The 25,232-nt window shown below is 45.6% G+C and overlaps 6 protein-coding genes and 1 pseudogene across 8 annotated transcripts in view; 1 reads left to right on the top strand and 6 right to left on the bottom strand.

The window, feature by feature from the left end:
- Window positions 1–2,256: 2,256 nt before the first annotated feature.
- LOC125298176 (histone H4) lies at window positions 2,257–2,864 on the bottom strand. The gene has a single exon (XM_048248893.1). The coding sequence runs from the start codon at window positions 2,794–2,796 to the stop codon at window positions 2,485–2,487; it is 312 nt and encodes a 103-aa protein (XP_048104850.1). The 5' UTR covers window positions 2,797–2,864; the 3' UTR covers window positions 2,257–2,484.
- Window positions 2,865–3,665: 801 nt separating this feature from the next.
- LOC125298170 (histone H2B-like) lies at window positions 3,666–11,429 on the top strand. 3 transcript variants are annotated; one of them, XM_048248882.1, is made up of 2 exons: window positions 3,666–4,109; window positions 11,308–11,429. In XM_048248882.1, the coding sequence occupies exon 1, from the start codon at window positions 3,666–3,668 to the stop codon at window positions 4,038–4,040; it is 375 nt and encodes a 124-aa protein (XP_048104839.1). In that variant the 3' UTR covers window positions 4,041–4,109; window positions 11,308–11,429. The 3 variants fall into 3 exon arrangements, with proteins under 3 accessions (XP_048104839.1, XP_048104841.1, XP_048104840.1); XM_048248884.1 differs by lacking the exon at window positions 11,308–11,429 and adding an exon at window positions 4,706–4,753; XM_048248883.1 differs by lacking the exon at window positions 11,308–11,429 and adding an exon at window positions 4,652–4,715.
- Window positions 4,037–5,282, bottom strand: LOC125298162 (histone H3). Its single transcript, XM_048248874.1, has one exon. The coding sequence runs from the start codon at window positions 5,109–5,111 to the stop codon at window positions 4,701–4,703; it is 411 nt and encodes a 136-aa protein (XP_048104831.1). The 5' UTR covers window positions 5,112–5,282; the 3' UTR covers window positions 4,037–4,700.
- LOC125298165 lies at window positions 6,773–7,367 on the bottom strand (annotated as a pseudogene).
- On the bottom strand, window positions 7,862–8,296 carry LOC125298167 (histone H2A-like). The gene has a single exon (XM_048248878.1). It carries the CDS (start codon window positions 8,237–8,239, stop codon window positions 7,862–7,864), a length of 378 nt encoding a protein of 125 aa, XP_048104835.1. The 5' UTR covers window positions 8,240–8,296.
- Window positions 9,057–9,691, bottom strand: LOC125298157 (histone H1-like). The gene has a single exon (XM_048248866.1). The coding sequence runs from the start codon at window positions 9,660–9,662 to the stop codon at window positions 9,057–9,059; it is 606 nt and encodes a 201-aa protein (XP_048104823.1). The 5' UTR covers window positions 9,663–9,691.
- Window positions 11,430–13,824: 2,395 nt separating the features above from the next.
- The window catches only part of usp34 (ubiquitin specific peptidase 34), a 68,572-nt gene continuing 57,164 nt past the window's right edge, over window positions 13,825–25,232 (bottom strand). The window contains 18 exon segments of the mRNA XM_048248898.1: window positions 13,825–14,881; window positions 15,459–15,618; window positions 16,009–16,155; window positions 16,420–16,560; window positions 16,860–16,939; window positions 17,214–17,337; window positions 17,591–17,715; window positions 18,042–18,146; window positions 18,520–18,627; window positions 18,997–19,123; window positions 19,795–19,873; window positions 21,203–21,360; window positions 21,854–22,183; window positions 22,546–22,850; window positions 23,232–23,379; window positions 23,667–23,771; window positions 24,024–24,068; window positions 24,245–24,398. Coding sequence (XP_048104855.1) covers window positions 13,992–14,881; window positions 15,459–15,618; window positions 16,009–16,155; window positions 16,420–16,560; window positions 16,860–16,939; window positions 17,214–17,337; window positions 17,591–17,715; window positions 18,042–18,146; window positions 18,520–18,627; window positions 18,997–19,123; window positions 19,795–19,873; window positions 21,203–21,360; window positions 21,854–22,183; window positions 22,546–22,850; window positions 23,232–23,379; window positions 23,667–23,771; window positions 24,024–24,068; window positions 24,245–24,398 — 3,331 coding nt within the window. The 3' untranslated portion in view covers window positions 13,825–13,991.

The raw sequence follows: 25,232 nt of genomic DNA, 5'->3' as shown, positions 1-25,232 counted from the left end.
TGCAATGTTTCGGACTGTTTTCGCGACCTAATTGCATTTTAAAGTAGGCTATGCGTGCAGAATATATATTATTTTAGAAGTGAACGCATGGCTTTTGTTGTGGATTTTCTTTTAAACTTGACGAGGAGTTACTCGCTCCTCTAAAGATCCTCTCATGACAACGTAGCCGGCTGATTCGGCTGACTCGCACTCATAACAACAAGCGTAACCGGCCCGCCTGGCTGATCCGACTGACCCAGGTAGGCTAGCCTACTCTCCATACAGAGCTTGCAATGTTTCGGACTGTTTTCGCGACCTAATTGCATTTTATAGTAGGCTATGCGTGCAGAACATATGTTATTTCAGAAGTGAAAGCATGGCTTTTGTTGTGGATTTGTTTTTCACCTTGACGAGGAGTTAGGCTACTCACTGCTCTAAAGATCCACTCATGACAACATAGCGGCTGATTCGGCTGACTTCGCACTCATAACAAGCGTAACCGACCGCCCGGCTGATTCGACTGACCGGGTAGATACTCAAAGCAGCTCCATGGCGTGCAGTTCAGACTGTCTGCGACCTAATTGCATTTTAATATGCTACATCTATACACCAAATCTAATTATGTCTAGGCTACATGCAGAACATTAAATGTTATTTCAGAAGTGGAAAAATGGCTTTTGTTGTGGAATTGCTTTTCACCTCGAGGAGGAGCTACTCGCTCGCAGATCCCTCATGACAAGCGTGGCGGCTGATTCGACTGACTTCGTACTCAGCGTAGCCTAACCGGCCGGCTGATCCGACTAACCCGGATTGCTACTCAGCCGCTCCAATCTGAGTCTCATGGTCTGTGAGTCTGCAATGTTTCCGGCTCTGCGGGAAGTTAACCAGTTATCTCGGACTGCCTGCTCACTCAGTGGCAGGTTAATTTGTGGAGTTGTGGTTGCCTAAGAAATTGTTACATTTTTGGCAGCTACGATGGCTAGGGCTAGGAGGCTAGCTAATGTTGCAAGAGGTTTGTGTGTGGCGCTGTTTATCGTTTTAGATTGAATTGTAGTAGGACTCAACTGATCCGAGTTAATGATACTAGAGACTCGCGACTCATGGGTTAATTTAAAGACACGGGTGAAAGATCCGAGTGAATCACGACTTAAACACCTTTAGTGCGAGAAGGTTAGAACCACCCACAGATCAGTTTACACCACCTTTTGTTCTTATCCCGCACTTTTCTTCTGAAGGAAGAGAACCGTTCGAAATCTATGTCAAATAATTGTACATTTAGCGTTGCAATTCATGATTAGGCCTACAGTTATTTGCAGTAATTTTGGTGCACTTCTCAAATCATCATTAATGTTTGTTTAACGTGTTTAAATGGTCCTTTTACTGAACTGTTTGCACTGCAATTTGGTTTTGTTGGCAGACATTTTTACAGTAAAAAAATAACACGCCTTTACAGCGTTGTGCAAAAACGACACTTGTACAGTTAAACACAGGAAACTCCCCTTGTATTTAAACTCACCGTATTTCTTTACATTCTTACGTTCCTGTCTTTCAGGCCAAATGTATACTTGACTGATTATAAAAAGTATTGACAACTGGTTCAACGTGGTTGCGTGAAAGAAGGCCTTTTTGGCATGGAATAAACATGTTTTTGTTTTCTTTATAGGTTATTTTGCATTTTTATATTTTGTTTGATGTCTGAATCCTAATTTCACGCTGGTGTCATTCTTCTTCTTATGCCGTGGTTTCGCGAATTTTATGAAAATGCATATTGGCATTGAGACTAAAGGCCCATTCACACCAAGAACGATAACGATAAGTAAAGGTATCCGCACACTGCCCGTATGCTCCCAGTTTAATGGTAGCCTAGGTTACAACGTTTCGACCACTCAGGTCTGTCAGGTACACCGTATACCCAGAGACTTTCTAATGAGGAGACCCAGTACTCAAAAAATCCTCCATAGAAATGCATGGGGCTAGTTTGTACCGCCAATATGGCCGTTGTCTACACATATCCCACCCCTTCCTCGGCAAAACGGCGACATGTGAATACATTGAGCCAATCATGTGGTGTGATGTGAATACATTGAGCCAATCATATGTTGTGTTGTGTCGCCACTGGAGCAAGATTGGTGTCATGAAGCCTTGCGCACGCGCATTTCTGCTGAATAGGATGCCCGATGAGTGCCCAAAAAGCGTTGCTATATGGCCGCCGAGTGGAGGGACTTGACTAAAAGGACTTTGGTATACCTCACTAAGACCCGAGTGGTCAAAACGCTGTAAACTAGGCTACATTTAAACTGGTAGCATACGAGGCAATGTGCATGTAACTTTTCTTTTTTATACGTCGTTTATAATATTCAGCACCTAGCAAATTTATAGATGTGCTTATCTCTACACTAGAAGTTTAACTTCCATTACCCCATTAAAAAGGAAGACAAGCTTTTATAAGGTATTGGGTGGCTCTTAAAAGAGCCTTTGGGTTTAGTCGAAGAGGAGATCTGATCTTTAACCACCAAAACCGTACAGAGTACGTCCCTGGCGTTTCAAAGCATAAACAACATCCATTGCAGTCACAGTCTTTCTCTTGGCGTGCTCTGTGTAGGTGACGGCATCGCGAATCACGTTCTCCAGGAAAACCTTTAACACACCACGGGTCTCCTCGTAGATGAGACCAGAGATACGCTTCACACCACCACGGCGAGCCAAACGCCTGATTGCAGGCTTGGTGATCCCCTGGATGTTATCACGAAGAACTTTGCGGTGACGCTTTGCGCCTCCCTTTCCAAGACCTTTTCCTCCTTTACCTCTGCCGGACATGTTTCGCACTTAACTGGGCACTGCACGACTGTGGAAGAACTGCTTAGCAACTCGTATTAATATCCACAGAGAGGACGTTGTTGAAAACTACTAAGCACTGCCCCTCACTGTCCCTCCCTTTACTGCATGGAGACTGCGCGGGCATTTTGGCAAATATACGTCATCGAAAAACGCCCACATCCGAGCTTCACCTCACCTCACAAAGCAGGCTACCAAGGACCGTCGGACTGACATGTAAATAAACAAATAAAGTTATTGGAAATACGTTATTCAAGGAACTTTTCCACCGGCAAAAGGTGGTATATTATGAAATAATTTAAGGAAAGGCAAAAGGAAGACATTATTTTACATTCCCCCTCCCTCCTTATGAAAGAGGTGAAGTTTTACATTTACATTTTTTATTATTAAAGCACAATTTTGAATGTTTTGAACAATTTATGTTTTCTTTTGAAAAACGACACACAAATTAACACAACACCAAATGCGTCAGCCAAAATTCTTAAAGAAAACCAAATATATATATATATATATTGTAACGTCAAAGGTAAAACTATTTTGGATATATTTTTAAATATGTCTTTCATTCAAAAGAAAAATGCGGCAAATTAATGAAAGAAGGTGGTATGTAGACTGACGATCTGTGGGCGTTACTAAACGCTCTTTGACTGCCCCCATCGTTTCAAAATGACCAACCGTGTCTTGGTATAGTTCTGGCGGGAAATGATAGGGCAATCTAGGCGTGTGTGTGTGTGTGTGTGTGTGTGTGTGAGAGAGGTGACCCGATACTCTATTTACATAGAACTGGGTATATATATCAGGTGATTTCCATTCGCACAACACTCTTGATTAGATCAACGCAAACACTCAACATGCCTGATCCAGCTAAGCCGGCTCCTAAAAAGGGCTCTAAGAAAGCCGTGACAAAGACCGCCGGCAAGGGTGGCAAGAAGCGCAGAAAGAGCAGGAAGGAGAGCTATGCCATCTACGTGTACAAAGTATTGAAGCAGGTCCATCCTGATACCGGCATTTCTTCAAAGGCTATGGGTATCATGAACTCCTTCGTGAACGACATCTTCGAGCGCATCGCTGGAGAAGCTTCCCGTTTGGCTCACTACAATAAGCGTTCCACCATCTCTTCCAGGGAGATCCAGACTGCAGTGCGTCTGCTTCTGCCCGGTGAGCTGGCCAAGCACGCCGTGTCCGAGGGAACAAAGGCCGTCACCAAGTATACCAGCTCCAAGTAACGCTGAAGGTTTTACTCGTCCCAAGATCCAACGGCTCTTTTAAGAGCCACTCAACATTCTCTTTGAAAGGTAATTCCATCATAAACCTGTTGAGTTGTACAGTACCCATTTATCTATCGTACAACTCGATATTTTGTGGGGATAAACTACTCTACTTCTGTTATGTCTTGGGTTGCGCTGAAAGCGTAATTATCACTCGTACCTTTTATTTGTCCATATTTGTGACGAATGCTTTGATCCAGTGTTAAGCGACACAACATTGGAGTTTTTTCGAGAGTAAAGGTTCACTGCTAGCTCATTAAAGAATCCAGATTTGAGTGTTCCAGCGAATGAGCACGTGCACCACTAAAACGACATTAAGGGGTGTTTGGTCGGATATGCTGAAGCTATGAAACCTAAAGGTGTAATAATTGTAGCCATGACCCTTGTACACTTATTTGCGTGAATGGTCATCGGTGAGTATGTAATGTTTCACTTGCTAGCACTAGTTATTTAGGCTACTACTAGCATTACATTATGCAATGAATACCAGGTCCGATCAGATGTAGTTCAAAGAATACCGAAATTAAATCTAACCAAGCAGGTTGGAAAACAGTCTTTTTCATATTTAGGTGGCTCTTAAAAGAGCCTTTGCATTTTCGGATCCTGACTTCAATTCATTTAAGCACGCTCCCCACGGATACGACGAGCCAGCTGGATGTCCTTGGGCATGATGGTGACCCTCTTGGCGTGGATGGCGCACAGGTTGGTGTCCTCAAACAGACCGACCAGGTAAGCCTCGCTAGCCTCCTGAAGAGCCATGACGGCAGAGCTCTGGAAACGCAGATCAGTTTTGAAATCCTGAGCGATTTCTCTGACCAGACGCTGGAAGGGCAGCTTGCGGATCAGCAGCTCAGTGGACTTCTGGTAACGACGGATTTCTCTCAGAGCCACTGTACCAGGCCTGTAACGGTGAGGCTTCTTCACGCCACCAGTAGCTGGTGCGCTTTTACGCGCCGCTTTGGTGGCGAGCTGCTTCCTTGGAGCCTTGCCGCCGGTAGATTTGCGGGCGGTTTGCTTGGTTCTTGCCATTGCTAGGACTTATGGGAGTAAGTTGAGTTGCGTACAAGGAAACGGAATGTGACTTATAAAGCCTCCAAACTCGACCTGCCCCTTGTTTACGTAAGACGGCTGGTCTCCCCCGATTGGACTTCCGAATGGCGCGAGATATTTAAATAACGAAGTCGAGCCCTGGTCGCCTTTGACTTTCACACAAAATGTACAAAATAAAACCAATCTAGAATGAACCTTCAAAACAGTAGGGAATGACACAGGAATGAAGCTAATATAAAAAAGATTAATTAGTTAGCATCTATGAACTAGTAATTAGTAGCCTAACCAAAGTCCTTTTAGGCAAGTCCCTCCACTCTGTGGCCATATGGCAACGCTTTGTGAGCACTCGTCGGGCATCCTATTCAGCAGAAATGCTCGTGCGCAATAGCCTGGTAAACCAGACTCTGGAATCTTTCAGATTAAGGGTCTGGCCACGAGTAATGAAAATGGCCCAATTCGAGGGGCGGCACCAAGCATGCATTTGAAACTCTCACTGCACGCAGTTGGATAATGCTACGACCAATCACAACAATTCATCAGTGTCAGTCATCAGTGTAGCTCGCCTTTGTCCCGCCTACACCGATTTGATTGGTCCCTCTCGCTCAAGAGATAGAAGAAATTTGGATCATTGCTCGTGGCCAGAGTTAACCTGACCCTAGCCAGATGAATTTCGCTCCGCCTAGCTCCACTCATCCATCTGGAACCGATCCATTGAAGTGTTGCTTCAGAAGGCTGGGCCTAATCAAAAAATGCTTGCATATGATTGAATAAGCCACTTGTCCATCATCTATTGACGTGCTACTTCAACCACTCACATCGAAGCCAACCCGTGACGCTAATAACAGTGTCACAGTCGCTTCTACGCTATGTCACATCTATGAAACTCCCGCCCTGCGTCCTGATTGGCTGAACCATAAAGTCGGTTGCAGAAATCACTCTCAATGGAAGAGGTCCCAGATGGATGTGAGTGAAGCTAGATGGAGCTAAGCGGAACGAAATTCATCTGGCTAGGGTCAGGTTAGGCCAGAGTATCTTGCGGGCACAAGTCAAATTGTGCTCTCGCGAGAACTCTGGATTTCCAGGGTACGTGCGCAAGGCTTCACGACACCAATCTTGTTCCACGTGATTGGCACGATGTCTTCACAACACACCATATGATTGGCTCAATGTATTCACATCACACCACATGATTGGCTCAATAGACCTCTCCAGAATAAGTCCCGCCTCCGTAACTTCCGTATCCATCCAACTTCCTGGCGTCGATTGTCTATGGGAAATAACATGGCGTTCGAAATATCATACCGGTAAAACATCTGTAGGTAGCGAAGTAGAAAAAGCTGGTGGGCAGATTGGCCTACACACTTCTGCCATCTAGTTTGCAGCTTTTTCTACTTTGTCACCTACAGAGTTTGACAGGTACGATCTTTCAAAACGCCAAGTTATTTCCCATAGACATTTGACGACCGAGGTTGGATGGATACGGAAGTTAGGAGGCGGGACTTATTCTGGAGAGGTCTATGTATTCACATGTCGACGTTTTGCCGAGGAAGGGGTGTGATAAGCGTAGCGTTACAAACTAGCCCCATGCATTTCTATGGAGGGTTTGAGTGCCGTGTCTCATTAGAAAGTCTCTGGCCTAACCACACACAGCCAGACTTTCTAATGTTTTCAATGCAATGTTACTTGCAGGCCTATTCTACGGACATAAAGAGATATTACTATGGTAGATTGGACAACGCTTTCTCGAATGCGTGGGTGGCTCTTAAAAGAGCCTTTTAATCCAATAACTTCAAATAATTTACTTGGACTTCTCAGTCTTCTTGGGTAGCAGCACAGCCTGGATGTTAGGCAGCACACCACCCTGAGCGATGGTCACTCCACCGAGGAGTTTGTTCAACTCCTCGTCGTTACGCGCACAACAAGCTGCAGATGACGGGGAATGATACGGGTCTTCTTGTTGTCACGGGCAGCGTTACCTGCCAACTCCAAAATCTCAGCCGTCAGGTACTCGAGCACAGCAGCCAAATAAACGGGCGCACCAGCTCCCACACGCTGGGCATAGTTGCCTTTACGCAGCAGTCTGTGCACACGCCCAACAGGGAACTGCAGTCCAGCCCTGGATGAACGAGACTTGGCCTTTGCTCTGGCCTTGCCACCGGTTTTGCCTCTTCCGCTCATTTTGAAAGATATTACAGATCAGTTTCGATAAAGACGTGAATCCCAATGCTGACTGTGTCAGTGGAGCCTTATTATCTAATACCGGCTCAATGGTCCAGTTTCGTGAATGGCTTAGGTGCTAATACTGAGAGCCAATCAAATAAAAGGTTTTACCCCTTACGTCAGAGGGAGTTGTTTGGAGCCAGCCATCTGTTTTTCTAATAGACAGTCAAATATGCCTTCGACTGTCTCCGAAATTTCCAACTTTATCTTATAAAAATTTTGAACACAAGTTTTAAATGAAAATGGTATGTCTGGCGGTATTTCGTTGAATTACATTTTTTTGTTCACTTTCTTCGTGGACTTTCTTAGTAAACTAGCGATCAGTGTTAGGCTACAATGTAATAATACACTAGTGTGGTCAGAAACAATCGTGGGTAACTTAATACTTAGAGGTTTAGTGGAAATATGAAATTTGTTTTAAGTGTCAGGGGAGAAATTTGCAGTTATGTATTTATGGAATGCGTGGGTGGCTCTTAAAAGAGCCTTTAATCCAATAACTTCAAATAATTTTACTTGGACTTCTCAGTCTTCTTGGGTAGCAGCACAGCCTGGATGTTAGGCAGCACACCACCCTGAGCGATGGTCACTCCACCGAGGAGTTTGTTCAACTCCTCGTCGTTACGCACAGCAAGCTGCAGATGACGGGGAATGATACGGGTCTTCTTGTTGTCACGGGCAGCGTTACCTGCCAACTCCAAAATCTCAGCCGTCAGGTACTCGAGCACAGCAGCCAAATAAACGGGCGCACCAGCTCCCACACGCTGGGCATAGTTGCCTTTACGCAGCAGTCTGTGCACACGCCCAACAGGGAACTGCAGTCCAGCCCTGGATGAACGAGACTTGGCCTTTGCTCTGGCCTTGCCACCGGTTTTGCCTCTTCCGCTCATTTTGAAAGATATTACAGATCAGTTTCGATAAAGACGTGAATCCCAATGCTGACTGTGTCAGTGGAGCCTTATTATCTAATACCGGCTCAATGGTCCAGTTTCGTGAATGGCTTAGGTGCTAATACTGAGAGCCAATCAAATAAAAGGTTTTACCCTTACGTCAGAGGGAGTTGTTTGGAGCCAGCCATCTGTTTTTCTAATAGACAGTCAAATATGCCTTCGACTGTCTCCGAAATTTCCAACTTTATCTTATAAAAATTTTGAACACAAGTTTTAAATGAAAATGGTATGTCTGGCGGTATTTCGTTGAATTACATTTTTTTGTTCACTTTCTTCGTGGACTTTCTTAGTAAACTAGCGATCAGTGTTAGGCTACAATGTAATAATACACTAGTGTGGTCAGAAACAATCGTGGGTAACTTAATACTTAGAGGTTTAGTGGAAATATGAAATTTGTTTTAAGTGTCAGGGGAGAAATTTGCAGTTATGTATTTATGATGTCTTTTTTCAGTGTTATGGAATGGAATAAGAAGGAATGTTCCGCGTGTGATATTGACAATATCACACGACATTGACAATGGTCAACTAACGGGAATTGGGCAACAAACAGCGTGTTAATGGAATGATGATAATAATAATAATAATAATAATAATAGTAGGCCAACTAACAATATCCTATATTATATATAACAAAAAATGTCCTTCCTCAAACAAACATGTAGGTAAAATTGTGTTTTGGAATATATGCATTTACGTGAAATGTGTGGGTGGCTCTTAAAAGAGCCTTTTAGATCGGGCAACGCATTGTGCCCGGCATTTACTTCTTCTTAGGAGCAGCCTTCTTGGGTTTGGCGGCTTTAGGTTTGGCCACCTTGGGCTTAGCCGCCTTCGCTTTCTTCGGGCTCTTAGCTGCCTTCTTGGGAGCGGCGGGCTTCTTTGCCTTTTTCGGGCTCTTTGTGACCTTCTTGGGCGCAGCGGGTTTCTTGGCCTTCTTCGGGGACTTCTTGGCGGCTGCAGGCTTCTTAGCCACTGCCTTCTTGGGCTTCTTTGCGGCTGCAGGTTTCTTTGCCGCTGGTTTCTTGGCTTTGGCTGCAGGTTTCTTCGCCACCTTCTTCTTGGCCTCTGCCGGTTTCTTGTTCAGCTTGAAGGAGCCGGACGCACCGGTTCCTTTGGTCTGAACCAGCGTGCCCTTTGTCACCAGGCTCTTGATTGCCAGTTTGACGCGTGCGTTATTCTTCTCCACATCGTATCCACCAGCGGCCAAAGCTTTTTTCAGGGCAGCCAAAGACACCCCCTTCTTTTCCTTGGATGCTGAGATGGCCTTCACGACGAGCTCACCCACACTTGGTCCAGTTTTCTTAGGCCTAGGTGCCTTCTTCTTGGGGGCTTTAGCCGGCGCGGGAGCGGGAGCAACTTCTGCCATTCTATTGTCTTGTTCCACACACTACAGTAGAGACCTGAGTGAAAGAGTGCTATGTCCTGTCAGTGGGCTGGTCTTAAAATCACCATGAGAACCGTCAAGACTCAACTGAAAGAGCTCTCCTTTCCCTTGCTTCTGTGACCGACTCGCTTGTGTTTTCTCCACTCGCATTTTGTAAAAAATGTGAGCGCTAAAATGATATTTAGCAACATTAAGATATATGTTGCAAAGACGACAGTTTCCTTTTTCAGACAAATATATATGAACTTATAATTGTTCTACATTTTTCTTGCAACGACCTGGCAACCGCCGAAGTCAGATAGTGCCGTAACAGTCTATCTTTATTTTGTAAGGAAAAAACATCCTTAAATGTTTTGAAATCGTGTGATGTGGGCTCTATGTACTAAGCGACATGGCTTCGGAATCCATTAAAGTTTAAATCAGATACTCTCTACAAATCAATATTTAGAAAATTAAAGTTGTTTGGGCAAAGCGAAACACAGTTGCTATGCATGTTAAGCCGAACATGACCTAGGGACGCAGTTATCAAGGTTAAGTAAAACGACCGACCGAAACTGTAACTAATCCATATCTTGTTATATTCTAATTCAAACGATGTGCATGTTTAGAATTAAAGACAAAATAAATGTAGGCTCCAGGTTTGCCGAAACACCCTTGTTTGTAAGTAAAATATTGTACAGTTATCTTCCGTAGATTCTGAACTGGGGGCGGTTTCGTGATTATTTATGGCCGCGTTCTTTATTCTGGAGAGCATTTAAAAACCTAGGGTCTGACTTGAATTGCTATGGAAGAATAAGTAACTGCTTCAACTATTGTCAAATGCCTGGCGAAAGTGGGAGACGCGTGGCGTGATGCAGCAAAGTAGGCTACAGAACAAAGCAGCAGCCCCTATCCATATAGCCTATCCATGGAGTTTCTTCCATGACCATGTCTTAGTAGTAGGCTAGTAGTAGAACAATGCTGCCTTTTTATTTTAAAAGCTTAATGTTTGTCTGTGAACAGAGCTGAGATTTGCATGAAAGTTGGGTCTTAACTGTATGGTCTTAACTGTAAGCCTAGTCTAGGCATAATATTTAGCTATAGCGATTTATCGTCTTTCTGACCAGTTTCTCCAGACCATTTCATAAAATCTGTTTTCACCCGCCTACACAACAAATGCATGATGCATGTATAGGCCTACTATACATAAAAAAATAGCTTTTGGGTTCATCACTTTTCAGGAGGAATTAAGTATGGTATTAATGAGCCACAAGGACGCCAACAATAGCCTATGTCCACATCTATAGAAACAGATGGATTAGGCTACTGAATGGGCCTACCGGGCCCAGGTTCAGGGGCCCCTGAACTTCAAGCCTCTGCGTTACATTCCTACTAAGTTTCTCTGAATAGGGCCCCTCAAGTCAAATAACATGGGTTATGTTATGTGATATGTCCCCTCCTGTTGTGTTAATTTCTTGTTAACTAGTTTTGTGTTCCCGGTCAAAAATGACCGCTGCATTATAACTTCTTATAAATCCATATAACACATATATATTATCATCTAATGTTGTGATAGGCCTTTGCATGAACTTATATTCTATTGTTTATAACCCGTTTTGAACTTACATTTGCTATTTATGGCCTGCAGGCCTCATTGACCTGAGCCCATGCAAGTCAGAAAGGGGAGGATTCTACTGGGGAAAGGTTCCAGTGCGGGGCTGGCATATGAGCAGAGGGGGAGTGAGGTGTTTGTGTGTGTGTTTTAATGTACAGAAGCACACATACAGTCCATCTGATCAATAAGTATGTGCCTGGACTCTATTTTATACACTGACCATTTTCTCACCCATTCATGTCTAATGGCTGGTCATTTTTGACCGGGAACACAATGGGTGTTCTAAAGTTAAATAAAACACTCAAATTGTTATGAAAATTATCAAAATTTGTTTTGTGTTCAGATGCCCTGTGGTAACAAAGTCAAGGAGCCTCATGGTAGTCAGAATAAGTTAACAATATTTTTGAGAGAAAAGAATTGCCAATCGGTCACATTTGACCACAAACACAACAGGAGGGTTAACAGGACCCCTCAATCACCTGGATTATGTGGTTATGTTATTTACCCCTGATATTTGAATCGGGCCCCTCAGTCAAATAACAGATCACCCTGTGTGATGATCATGCTTTGTAATTGCCATCTTTTTATCTGTTGATGGTTAGGTCATATTTGTAAGTCTCAATCTGTCCATTCTTCCACAAAACTTGCCAGAAGTCATAATTTAAGGAGTTATTTTTCAACATTTCACTTCTGCCCCTAGATCCCCCTATCATTGCTGCTTTGGGGCCCAGTGGCTCAAAATCAGTCCATGTATAGAAATTCCAACCTCTTCCGAATCATCTGAATGTTAAGCTTATAAAGGTAATATTTGAATGTTAAGCTTTTAAAGATAATAAAGGGACCCAAATTAATTAAATCTACCCATCAAGATCTTGCCCACTCTTGTCTATTGGATTTACTGGCTAAATAAGCTTGTGTATTAAGATTGTTTTGCATCACACAGCACAGCACAACACCGTGGCAAGATCTTGACTCGCTTCCATCTCCTATCCAGTCCCTGGTGACTTTCCTTTGTACTCATGAGACTGTGCTCATTTACTACTCATTAATAAAGATAAAGATTAAGATAATAATGTTCATTTGTACTTATGAGACGGTGCGTTTACTACTCATTAATAAAGATAATAATGTTCATTTTGAGCTGAAGATCACACAAGTGCAACACTGAAGCAAGCTCCTGACTATATTTGTTCTCCAAAACAGGAGTTAATGTGGTGGTGGTGGTGATGATGCCTCTTTGAATTTACCTTAACAAGACAGAGATGCTGAAATGTTGCTGGTTTAAATTAATTCTTTAGATTAATTTTAGATTAATTGTTCATATTCTCTCCCATGACATGAAACCGATTTAAAAGACTATTGCATTGTGTAGACTGTTGAAGTGTGTATACTACTACCAGATGCCAAGGCGTTTCTGAAGGAAAGAAATGGCTCACCACAGAAGTTGGGTCATAGTTAAATCATATTAAAATTTTATTAAGTTACCCTATATTAAAATAAACCAAAAACAAAGAGAAAAAGAAAAACAAAAACACAAAGAAAATGTAATAATGACATGAGATAGATTATGGAATGTCTCTTTTCATCAGTAAATAAAATATAGCTCCAACTGTTACAGAGAGTGCTTTAATCCAGCCATCGGGTTAAATAAAGCACTGTAATATCTTATAATATTACATGATATATCATATGATACTACAATATCATATAATATTTCATATCATTTATAGATATATATATAGATATATATATATATTTATATATATACTTTCTTATCTCATATACACCTCCAGGCAACAACTTGAGTAGATTCTTTACAGAATCAAGTTTCTTGTGGTTCTTTTTCTCTCATTTCAAATGTACAAGTAAACTCACCTTGAGCAATTCAACCACAGAAAAAAGCAAGGCAACTTTTTTTTTTTTTTTTAATATGCCTCTTCGATAAAGTACAAAAAACTGGCACGGAGGACATTTTATACACCTTAAAAATGCAATAAAATTAAATTAAGTAGAGAAGAGACTTAAAACTGTAAACCTTTCCCCGTGACGTTACAGCATCCTCAAAGACAATTCGATCACTTCAGAAGAGAGAGAGAAAAAATAAAAAATAAAAAATAAAAATAAAACAACAGAAAAGAGAACGACAGCCACTATATGCTCTTCTGGACTCGAGTGTGCCGCCTTCTGTGACGTAGTCTCCAGCTCCAGGGTCTGATTCTTCTTTAACTGACACTAGCGATGTTGCGTTGTTTTTTTGTTTTGTTGTTGTTGGTTTCTTTTCGTTTTCTCCTCAGGCGGCTTTGGAAATGAACGTGTGTGTGTGTGTGTGTGTGTGTGTGTGTGTACACGTCAGAACTCTTCTGACCCCCTTCCAAAAGAGGGCCACGGAGCACAGGGCCTGACCAGTCTCCTTTTTTTTCGTCTGCTGGCAGAGAGGCAAGTTCAGCGACCCAAGGTCAATCAAGATCTCCGTTAGCAAACTCCTACGGGGGGGGGCTTTAGTCCACAAAAAACAAAACCAGTTGGGGTAAATAAAACAAGTGAGGGGGATCATTGCCTTTCAGGGATGAAGGAAGGGGGTTGTAAGTCAAGCATGCGCAACTGAAATGTTGATTAGACGGCCCTTGCTGAAGGACTCCAAGTGTCCACTCTGTTTTGTCTTGTGCGGGAAGAAAGCGAGTGGGCCCGGGCGGCGAAGTACAACAGAGGAAGTGACATCACGAGGGAGATGACTGCGGCGGTGCTCCCTTGGTGGTGGCGCTCGCCTTGGCCACAGCGGCGATGGCGGCCTCCACGGTCCGGTAGAGTGTGTCCAGCGCGTCCGTCGGGCCCCCGCTCCCCGGTCCCCACAGCGCAGCCGCCGCAGCTGCCGCCGCCGCCGCCTCCGACGGGCCCGACAACAGCAGCGCCGCGTCGTCTTGGGACGCCGAGGAAGAGGAGGACGAAGAGGAGGAAGAGGCTGCGCTTGCGGCAGCAACGGAGGCCGTTGTTGTGGCGGCGGCGGCGTCAACGCCGCCTCCTAGAGTCTTGCAGCAGTCCTCTGTCTCCTCCTTCGCTCCCTCGTCCCTCATTGCTACGTCCTTCCTCCGCTGCTCCTCTTCCATCCCTTCTTCATCTCTCTCCCCCCCTCCTCCTCGGAGTTCCACTGTTCTGGGACCAGTCGCGGCCGTCTGCTGCTGCTGCACCATGGGCTCGTCCTGCCCCCCGAAGCCCTCGGGCAGCGAGGAGGACGAGGACGACGAAGACGAGGAGGAGGAGGAGGAAGAGGACGAGGAGGACTGCAGCGGCGCGTCCATCTTCTCCTCCTTGGGCGAGGCGCCGTCCGGCGAGGGCGGCTCGTGCTCCGTGCCCGGGTCGATGAGCGACGAGTCGCGCGTCTCCGTGTCCGAGGGGCTGCCGGGCGAGCGGGGCGGGACCTCCGCCGGCTCCGCCTTCGTCTCGGCGCCGGGAGCCAATGAGGAAGAGGCGGCGGAGGAGGAGGAGGAGGCTGCGTTGGCAGAGGTGGACGGGCAGCCGGAGGGCATGGAGGAGCTGGTGCCCTCGCCCGGGTGGTCATCTCCGCTGCTGACCCGCCGCCGCTTCACAGGGGTCGCCCCCTCATCGTCCGCTGAGAGAGAGAGAGAGAGAGAGAGAGAGAGAGAGAGGGGGGGGGGGGGGAGAGAGAGAGAGAGAGAGAGAGAGAGAGAGAGAGAGAGAGAGAGAGAGAGAGAGAGAGAGAGAGAGAGAGAGAGGAGGAGGAGGAGGAGGAGGAGGAGGAGGAGGAGGAGGAGGAGGAGGAGGAAGAGATGCAAAGGAAGAGCGATGTGTATTAAAGTAAAACCACAAGATTAATGGCACCCTTAAGATTTGCTCTCGGGGTCCCCCTACAGCTGGGAAGTACAATAATAAAACAAACTAAATATGTGTCTTTTGCAACAAAGTATACGTATAACAAAGTATATATATATATATATATATATATATATATATATATAAGTATACATACATATATAACATTAACTCTGCTATAACAGTGTTTCCCAGAGAACTCAATTCCATTTGTGGTGGTTGGTTTGCAGAATTAACTTGAATGCAACAGTTTTTAACACATTAGCACAGCATGATGTACGCGCGTCTGCCTGTGCGTACATGTGTGTGAGTACATGTGTGTGCGTACATGTGTGCGCGTACATGTGTGCGTGTACCTTTGCTCTTGCGCTCCTTGGCCTCCAGCTCCAGCAGGGCGGTGCGGTGCTGCAGACAGGCGCGGCACGTGGTCAGCAGCTCCTGCAGGGCAGGGCCCAGCGCCGGCTCCAGCTGCTGGGGGGAGTGGACCGCCAGCATCAGCACCAGCGCCCGCAGCTCCTGCAACACATGGGGGGAGAGCAGAGTTGGCTTACTGGGGGAGAGGAGAGTCAGCTTACTGGGGGAGAGCAGAGTCAGCTTACTGGGGGAGAGCAGAGTCAGCTTACTGGACTACTGGGTGATGGTGGTTTAAATCAGCAAAGGGGGGTCCAGGGGGGGTGATTGGAAAGGGGGTTTCAAGTCAAGTGAGTTCATTTCTATAGAGCGCAAAGGTCTTACCTGAATGAAGGATGTAGTTTTTTTCCCCCAGCTTAAAACACTCAACAGTGATCCATCTAGATTTATGACCTCAGCAATTCTAGGTAAATTCCTCTTCACTCTACAAGGGCTGACTGATACTTACCGTAACTGCAAAACAGTGTGTGTGTGTGTGTGTGTGTGTGTTCTTACAGAGTTGAGCAGGCCGCTGGTCTTGCTGATTTCTGGTCTGTGATTGGCCAGTTCAGGCTGCAGGCTGTGGTACTCGTTGAGCAGGTTGGTGACCAGGATGTTGATGAGGTTGGAGCAGCTTGGACCAGACAGCACCTGGGACTGAACCTACACACACACACACGCACACACACAACAAACAGCATTAAACACACAAAAGAGGGCACCTGGACGAGTACATGTACACTCAAATATATAATAAACAACATTACACACATAGACATACACACACTCTCTCACACACCCTTGGCTCTAACACACATTTTTTTTTTTTTTTACATACAAGTACAGTAATATTGTTAACATCACACTTGTTGTTTTTTTTGGGGGATGTAAATGTTCTTTGTTTGTTTGAGTCACGGGGGTGTGTACCTTGTGCAGAAAACAGGAGAGGAAGGAGTAGGCCATGTTGTTGTTGAGGAAGGTCCGCTCGTCCACCAGGATGCACTTTATGTACTCGCCAAATGCAGGGTCCTCACACAGCAACTTCACACACGTCTTAGCCAGCGCCGACTGGAGAGGAGGAGAGAGAGGGAGGGAGGTGGGGGGGTAGAGGGAGGGAAGAGGTGAGTGGAAGACAATTGGGGAGAAGACAGGTGTTAAAAGAAAGCAAAAGTAAAACAGATAAAGTAAGGTTGAAAGCAAACAACAACAACAAAAAAAGGAGATGAAAACAAGCAGGAAAAAACATTAACTAACAAACAAACAAACAATTATTTGACACAAATAATTTGCAAGTGCATGTGTGTGTGTGTGTGTGTGTGTGTGTGTGTGTGTGTGTGTGTGTGTGTGTGTGTGTGTGTGTGTCTTACCTGAGACTGAGCGAGTTCAGTCCACAGCTTGGGGAAGAGAGCCAGGTGGAGAGGTAACCCTTCATATGCGATCAACACACCTGAAAACAGCACAGATACACAACTTAATTCAGTAAAACACACTCACACACAGGCGCGCGCGCGCACACACGCACATACAAATACAACAGAGGACAGAGCAAACATGCACTTTAACACGCCTGAACACACACACAGTAAGACCATACAACACACCTGAGAAATGCACAGATACACAACTTAGTAAAAACACACACACACTGCTACATGCACGCACGCACACACACTCCAAACACACACAGTAAGACCATGTATAAATGGGGGTAGTGTTCGTACTCAGTTTGACCAACGTCTCTGTGAACTTCTCGCAGTTGATGGCCACACGACACAGCAGGTGGATAAACTGGTGGTAGGAGAGGAAGTAGTCCAGAAGCATCCTGTCGTAAACTTCATCTTTACCCTGCAGACGCACACACACACAAAGTCTCAAACACCCTTTCACAAGAGGTTGTGCTGATTTCATATTGATGTATGGCACATTTACAAATGTTTCAATTCATATTCATTCTCTAAAATAACTTCAGATGCTCGCTCGCCCTCTCTCACACACAGACACACACTTTGCTGGTTTTCACCATAGTCTGCAGTAGGCATATGTTGAGGTCTCTCTCTCTCTCTCTCTCTCTCTCTCTCTCTCTCTCTCACACACACACCTTGCTGGTTTCCACCATAGAGGGCAGTAGGCACATGTTGAGTTCGGGTCGGGGGGGTCTGATGTTGTTCTTTCCTCCCATCAGCTTCATGTTCTCTCTGCAGGGCAGATACGGCCCAAAAGACACTGGAGATGGAGAGAGGGTGAGAGAAAGAAGAGGAGGAGAGAGATAGATGAAGATACAGAGGAAAGAAAGAAAGAAAGAAAGAAAGAAAGAAAGAAAGAAAGAAAGAAGTGAGTTCACAAGTATGAACAACTTGAATGAATGAACAATCAACGACTCAACTAAACCAATATTATTTAAAACAACATTATCTATTATTGAGTATGACTGCCTGGTAGCACTGGATCATGCTGGTATACATGCAGCCTGGAATCTACTGGTCATGTGACTGTCAATAATGTCAATAATGTCCGCTATTGGTTGGCTGGGAAAGAGAGGGCGGGCTTACTGGGGATATTGCTGTGGTGATAGGTGCAGTGGTTGTGCTGCAGGAAAGGGACGAGGGTGTGAAGGAAGTCATGAGGGCTAAGAAGCACCAGCTCCTTCAGCACGTCTGTAAGAAAGAAAGAAAGAAAGAAAAAAAAAGAAAGAAAAAAAAAAAAAAAAAAAAAAAAAAAAAAAAAAAAAGAAAGAAAAAAAAAAAAAAAAAAAAAAAAAAAAAAAAAAAAAAAAAAAAAAGAAAAAAAAAGAAAGAAAGAAAGAGAGAGAGAGAGAGAGAGAGAGAGAGAGAGAGAGAGAGAGAGAGATAGTAACTTGTATCAATAGTAACTTGACTTCATTAAGCACATTGCAAGGTCAATAGGATAAGAGTCATGACTGTAATCGATATTTTGTCAATCAATACAGTGTTCTTAAAAAGCATGCGGGAGTGTGTGTGTGTGTGTGTGTGTGTGTGTGTGTGTGTGTGTGTGTGTGTGTGTGTGTACCCAGGCAGGCGTTGCGGAGCTCTGGAGGGCTGTAGGAGTTAAGGAGGGTCAGGAGCTTGTGGGCGAAATCAATCCTCTCCTGCCACTGGATCAGAGCCTGCTTCACATCTGCACACACACACACACACACACGAAAGATGAGCACAAATCAGTCACGTAAACACAGTGTACGCAAGAGAAACTATGAAAAACAATGCCATACAAAACCAGTACATAATACATAAACACAGTTATATAAAATCAGCTGTATAGAACACTACAGAAGACAACTAATATCTGAGGATGTCTTGATGCCCTTCAAATCCCTGAGGACTCACCTTTGCCCTGCAGGTATACGTGTATACACACATATACACACACACACCTATCTCAAACCCCTTACTCTCCCCCCTGTGGACTGACCATTGAGTTGCCGGTATACGCATACGTAGACAGACATATTCATACCCCTGCTCCATCGCCCCCTGGTGGACTGACCTTTGCGCTGCAGGTAGGGCCGAGTGGCCTTCAGCACCGACAGGAAGATAGAGAGCAGCTCCACCAGGTCGCCCGTCACGTGACACGCCGTGGCTTCATGGTACATCATGTGCAGCGTGTTGAAGGACTACACGAGACGGGGGAGAGAGACGGAGGGATGGGGTGGAGAGGGTGGGGGGGGGGAGAGAGACGGAGGCATGGGGTGGAGAGGGTGGGGAGAGAGAAGGGGGGGGGTATGGAGAGTGTGGAGAGGGAGAAGGGGGGGGGGTATGGAGAGTGTGGGGAGAGAGACGGGGGATGGGGTGGAGAGGGTGGGGGGGGTGCATGGGAGAGAGAAAGGAATAAAAAAAAAATAGACAGATAAATGGGATGAGAACATGATTATAGATATTTGCTCCACAAAGAATATAAATCCAGCAAAGAGGTCTTAAACTCTGTACACATGTCCTCCTTTTTGTTTTAAACGGATAGTCTGCTTTTCTGAGTGATTTTGTTTATTTATTTATTAGCTTATTTATTTACAAAGCATTTTTAAATCGCCGGAATACACTAGAACAACATCCGTTTCAGAGAGTTTAGCACTTTTTAGGAGTGGAGGAAACGCATAAAGGTCTGTTAATTCGCAGGTTTGTGTATACACGGCCTTAGATGGGTAGGTAATTCAAAGCCCAGACAAATCTGAGCTGCAATGCTCGTTGATTCTAAATGTAGATTCTAAATCCAGATTTATCCCCGCTGGCTATAAACAGAATCCGAATCCTTTCAATCTGCAGCTGTGTGTGTGTGTTTCTATCTTACCTCGGTCATGAGGATGAGTCCCCTGTTGAAGACCACCAGCAGTCGGTCCTCATCATTTTCCAGTAGCACACGGAAGGCACTGAGGAGAAAGGAAAGACACACACAGACACAGAGTTTAGAATATAGAGATCACTGGGACTGAGAAGAGTGAGTGAGTGAGAGTGAGAGAGAGAGACAGTGTGTGTGCGTGTGTGTGTGTGTGTGGGGCACACTTAATTAAGTGCCTGCCTGTGTGAAGTGAGTGGTTCTGCAAGCCTTAGCGTGTTGCCTAATATGAGTAGGCAGCAAATTACAGTTTCTGTGTGTGTGCACAGGAGGTGATAGTTTCTGTGTGTGTGTGTGTGTGTGTGTGTGTGCGCAGCAGCTGATAGTTTGTGTGTGTGTGTGTGTGTGCAGCAGCTGATAGTTTGTGTGTTTGTGTGTGTGTGTGTGTGCTTGTGTGCGCGCAGCAGCTGATAGTTTCCGTGTGTGTGTGCAGTAGAGGGTGACACGGGAATCAATTTTCACTCTCGTCCCTATCCCGAGCCCGCACAAAAGCCCCCCCCCCCAAATTTTGTCCCGCAAAATCCCGAGAGAAAGACTCCCGAATCCCGTCCCGCTCCCCATGTTTATGTCTAAAGTTATCCGACTGTTAGGCTACCCAGTAGCGTGCGGTGACCATACATTTTGGTAGGGCAGAAAGCCTTGTCTAACTTTTCTTTAATAGTCGATCATTTTGGGCTACATTAAAATTACATATTTTACAGGACTTTGCTGTAGGCTATGCTTAAATCATTTCATAGTCAGAATTGTAGATCTCATCCCATCAGTTAAGTTTGCACCGTTCTCATCACGTTAAACCAGCGAAGCATATTGGTAAACAAAACTATTTTTTGTGCTTCGCCAGGGTTATGCGATAAATATATTGAGGAATGCGATCGTCGAGGTGCCATGCCCCAACATTGAATGACACATTAAACTCAACGAGAATCGCTTTCCCGGACAGCTCGTGCAATTGAATAGAGCGGTCCTTTGTTGACACTTTCGCCTGTAACTGTTTTTTTGCATCCATTTTGCAGCTGCTTTGTCTTGCTCTGATAGGCTACCAATCAACAACAAACGTATTGTGGGTTGTAATTGGTTCTCTTTTCTAAAACGAAATGCCTCACGCCTTTACGACTCACTGCATTGCAGCTGCCATTTTTTCTCTGGCTTCCCCGCCAGCCCCGCTTATTATTTCCTGTCCCGCCCCGGACACGCTACCAACAGTGAAATTTACTTCCCCGCATCAAGCGGAAACCCGCGGGAATACCGTGACCCGCGGGAGTCCCGAAAAATTGTCACCCTCTAGTGTGCAGCAGCTGATAGTTTCCGTGGTGTGTGTGTGTGTGTGCAGCAGCTGATAGTTTCTGTGTGTATGTGTGCACACCTGATGAGCGTAGTCCAACAGGAGCGTCCGTCCAGGCACCGCAGGTAGCAGCTGATGGTGGTCTTCTTGAACTGCTTGATGTCCTCCAGCTCCTCGTCACGCATGTCCGGCCGCTGGGCCACAAACAGCTGCATCAAGTTAAACAACTCCTCCACCGCCTAGAGAGAGGGGTCAATTAGCAAGGGACAGGTTATTTTACTTAATTTTAGTCACTTAACTAAGTAAAGAGACAAATCTCTGATATAGAACAACGGCCATAAGATCACACCGACTCGAAGGAAGGAAGGGGGAGAGAGAGAGCGAGAGAGCGAGAGAGCGAGAGAGCGAGAGAGCGAGAGAGCGAGAGAGCGAGAGAGCGAGAGAGCGAGAGAGCGAGATAGATAGATAGATAGATAGATAGATAGATAGATAGATAGAGATAGAGAGAGAGATAGATGGAGATAGATAGAGAGAGAGAGAGATAGAGAGAGAGATAGAGAGAGAGAGAGAGCTAGATAGATAGATAGATAGATAGAGAGGGGGGTGGGTAATTAGCAGGTTATTGTGGTTAATATCTAGTCACTTAACTCATCACAGAGACAAAACTATGATAAAGAACAATGGCCATCAGATCAGATAGACTCAAGAACGAACAGACAGACAGACACCCACCCCGGGGTACTGGCTGGCGTGCGGCGTGAGGTTCTTGAAGGCCCACTGGATGTTCTGGTGCGAGGCCAGCTGGCGCGTGAAGGCGGCCGAGAGCTCGCAACACAGGCGCAGGATGCCGTAGTAGGCGGGCAGCATGCCGCGGTTGAACAGCACCACCTCCTGGTCGTCGTGGTCCGCCAGAATGTAGTTGAAGGCGATGTTCTTGGTGACGGCCGGGTTCTGGACGATCAGGCGCACGTTCTCTGGGCAGTCCACACAGGCGTTGTACCAGAAGGACAGCAGCGCCTGCTTGTTGTGGTTGGTGGCGATGGCGGGCTCAGACAGTTTGGGCTGAGGGGGGAGGGAGGGGAGGGAGAGGGAGAGGGAGAGGGAGAGGGAGAGGGGAGAGAGTGAGAGAGAGAGAGAGAGAGAGAGAGAGAGAGAGATACGAGGGCACATGAGGAGAGAAGGAATAAAGGTTAGTTTGAGAGGAAAACTGGTTTGCAGGTAATTGCTTGGCTGGATAGTGTTCATAAAACACACACACACCGAGTCTCTCTGTCGCACACGGACATTCATTCATCCATCCAAAACAAATGGGGATCAATGAAAAGCTAACTCCAGGTGTGTTAGCTTCCGATCCTCCAATAGGTGCTAAGCCTCCACACACACACACACACACACACACACACAGGCCCTTCCCCACTCCTCACCTGGAAGAGGTTCCACAGGTCCATGAAGTAGCTGGAGAACATGAGCTTCTCGGTCTTGGAGATGAGGCAGTAGGTGAGGAAGCTGAAGTACTGCACCAGCTTGGTGGTGCCGTGCACGGCCACATCCACGTAGAGCTTGGCGCGGCCCAGCAGGCCCAGCAGCAGCTGGTACACCTGGTGCAGCACCGCCGCCGTGTCCGGGCTCAGCGGCAGGTCGCGCGTGGGCAGGTGCAGCGAGCGCGTGGTGCGGAACATCTGCCGGAACGAGTTGCTGGGGATGAGCGACACCAGTAGGTACGCCGCCGCTGAGGAGAGGAGAGACAGAGGAACATATAAAACACGGAAAAAAACAAAACTCGCACAGTCGGTTTATTATAATCAGGATTAGAGGAGAGAGGACTGGCTGTGTTCTCCCATTAGCGGACACCTGATTAATTATGCTAGTTATGTGTACGTGTGTGAGGTTTAGTTTTGTGCGGACAAGCTGCTATTTTTTTAATCTATGCAATGAGAAATTCCAAAACTTGGTAGTTGCGCGTGTATGTGTGTGTGTGTGTGCGCGCGAGAGGACTAGTGGAGTTCTTACATATGCGGACAAGTGGATAGTAATGGTGGTTAAGTGTGTGTGTGTGTGTGTGTGTGTGTGTGTGTGTGTGTGTGTGTGTGGGGACTTCGGGCGTTCTCACATGTGCGGACGCGAGGGTAGTTATGGGCCAGCAGGAAGCGCTCAACCCAGTTCTCCATGTTCTGCAGCACCCAGCTGTGGGCCATCTTGTTCCGCGGCGTCTGCACCGCCAGCCAGTCCAGACACTGAGACGGGTTGTACTCAATCACCTGGCACACACACACACACGCACACACACACCCACACACACACACACACACACACACACCCACACACACACACGCACACACACACACACACACACACACACACACATCATGAATCAAGGTGTATTTACACAATTTACACAAAGAGGAAAAGAAATAAAGACGGGCATTAATGAATGAATAATGAATGACCAAAGAAATAAGTAAGTAAATAAATAATTAATTGATTCAAAACAAGACAAAACATTGATGATTCCTGAATAACGGCCTAAAAGGCCAGACAGACGTACCTCCCAGATCCTCTGCAGAATGTAGGAGGCGAACGAGGGCATGCCAGGAGGACCCCCAGCAAACTCCATCAGCATGGTCAACAGCTTAAAGAAGGGGTTTGCCGCCTGGGAGCGAGAGGTGGGGGGGCATTAACAACTCTGGTTCCATCTCAGGAGCTTTACTGTGTCTTGCTGCCAGATGCACACAAGCTCAACTCCACTCAGTCTCTACTCTATACTTGTAAACATCTGAATAAATGAAGAGATTCAACCTAACCATTCGCCTAAACATTGATCTCAATAGTGAACTGAAATTAAAACTGTATTTCAGGGAGGTCAACTTGTCCGATTAGGCAATCTGCAGAGTAGATGACTCACCTCTGGAGTGAGCTTGGCAATAGAAGTGAAGAGCATAGAGACGATCTAGAACAAAACAACATCACATTAGAATCCCAAACAAGCAAAAACATATTATAAAAAAAACATTAAATGTAATGTACACATTTAGGTGTGTGTGTTTGTGTGTGTGTGTACATGTGCTCATGGATATGTGGCCATATGTGTGGCTGTGTGTGTGTACACAGGAGTGTGTGTCATACGTGTTCAGCGAGGCGGTTGTTGTAGCGGCAGAGGCTGAAGATGAGGTTGCAGGTCTGGCGGATGTTGATGCCGTCGCGGATGTGCTGGAAGAGGAAAGGGAATCCTTTCCCTCCCGTCAGCGCAGCCATGTCGCTCTGAGACAGCGTCAGGTGCCTGAGGAGAGGGGAGAGAGAGAGAGAGAGAGAGAGAGAGAGAGAGAGAGAGAGAGAGAGGGAGAGGGAGGGAGGAGAGAGAGAGAGAGAGAGAGAGAAGAGAGAGAAGAGAAAGAAAGAAAGAAAGAAAGAAAGAAAGAAAGAAAGAAAGAGAGAGAGAAAGAGAGAAAGAAAGAAAGAAAGAGAGGGAGAGAGAGAGATATGGGTATTAAATTAAAGTTGTTTGCTTGTGTTTGTGTGGAAGTACATCTCCAAAACATAGGAACTTGTCACTCTGAAACTGGGTCAGGTATCTGATGGGGAGGGAGAAGAGACTTTTGTTTGTTGGCATGGAAGGTGAAAGAACATCCACAAAACATAGAGAGCACAAAATCAACATGATGCACTAGAAACCTTTCAATTGACTCCAAAATCTCTTGAACTAGCACTTTGAGGTGTACTTAGCCATGAATCAAGAGATGAGATGTTTGATAAAAGATTGATCCAGAGTATGTCACCTCAAGTATATATGGGACACAATTTGAATACTTGTGAGCATTGATGTCTAAGAGTTGTTCACACTAAGAACTAGCCTGACGAGCCAGACCCACATTAAAATATAGGGTCTGGGCACTCACCATTCGCAGTGCTCAGTCCGAGGGGCGGGATAATCAGTTGTCTTTCAAATTCCCTCTGCACGCCAATAGACAGCGGCAGCTTATGAGTCCCATGCTTTCCCACCAGCCGAGCTAGTTGGCTAGTTCAAACGCTTGCCAACTTAATAAAAGCTTAACTCGTGGTCACACTGTTCGCCAGCAGCAACATCCATCTTATTTGTTTTCAAGTAGCAGGGAAT

This window comes from Alosa alosa, chromosome 7 (assembly GCF_017589495.1).
Source record: "Alosa alosa isolate M-15738 ecotype Scorff River chromosome 7, AALO_Geno_1.1, whole genome shotgun sequence".
In the NCBI taxonomy this organism is placed as follows: Eukaryota; Metazoa; Chordata; class Actinopteri; order Clupeiformes; family Clupeidae; genus Alosa; species Alosa alosa.
Note: the sequence above shows the minus strand (reverse complement) of the source record. Positions and strands in the feature narration are given on the sequence as shown.

Excerpts from the sequence above, each read along its gene's own strand:
- LOC125298176 (XM_048248893.1), bottom strand. The coding sequence starts at position 2,796 with ATGTCCGGCAGAGGTAAAGGAGGAAAAGGTCTTGGAAAGGGAGGCGCA.
- LOC125298170 (XM_048248882.1), top strand. The coding sequence starts at position 3,666 with ATGCCTGATCCAGCTAAGCCGGCTCCTAAAAAGGGCTCTAAGAAAGCC.
- LOC125298162 (XM_048248874.1), bottom strand. The coding sequence starts at position 5,111 with ATGGCAAGAACCAAGCAAACCGCCCGCAAATCTACCGGCGGCAAGGCT.
- LOC125298167 (XM_048248878.1), bottom strand. The coding sequence starts at position 8,239 with ATGAGCGGAAGAGGCAAAACCGGTGGCAAGGCCAGAGCAAAGGCCAAG.
- LOC125298157 (XM_048248866.1), bottom strand. The coding sequence starts at position 9,662 with ATGGCAGAAGTTGCTCCCGCTCCCGCGCCGGCTAAAGCCCCCAAGAAG.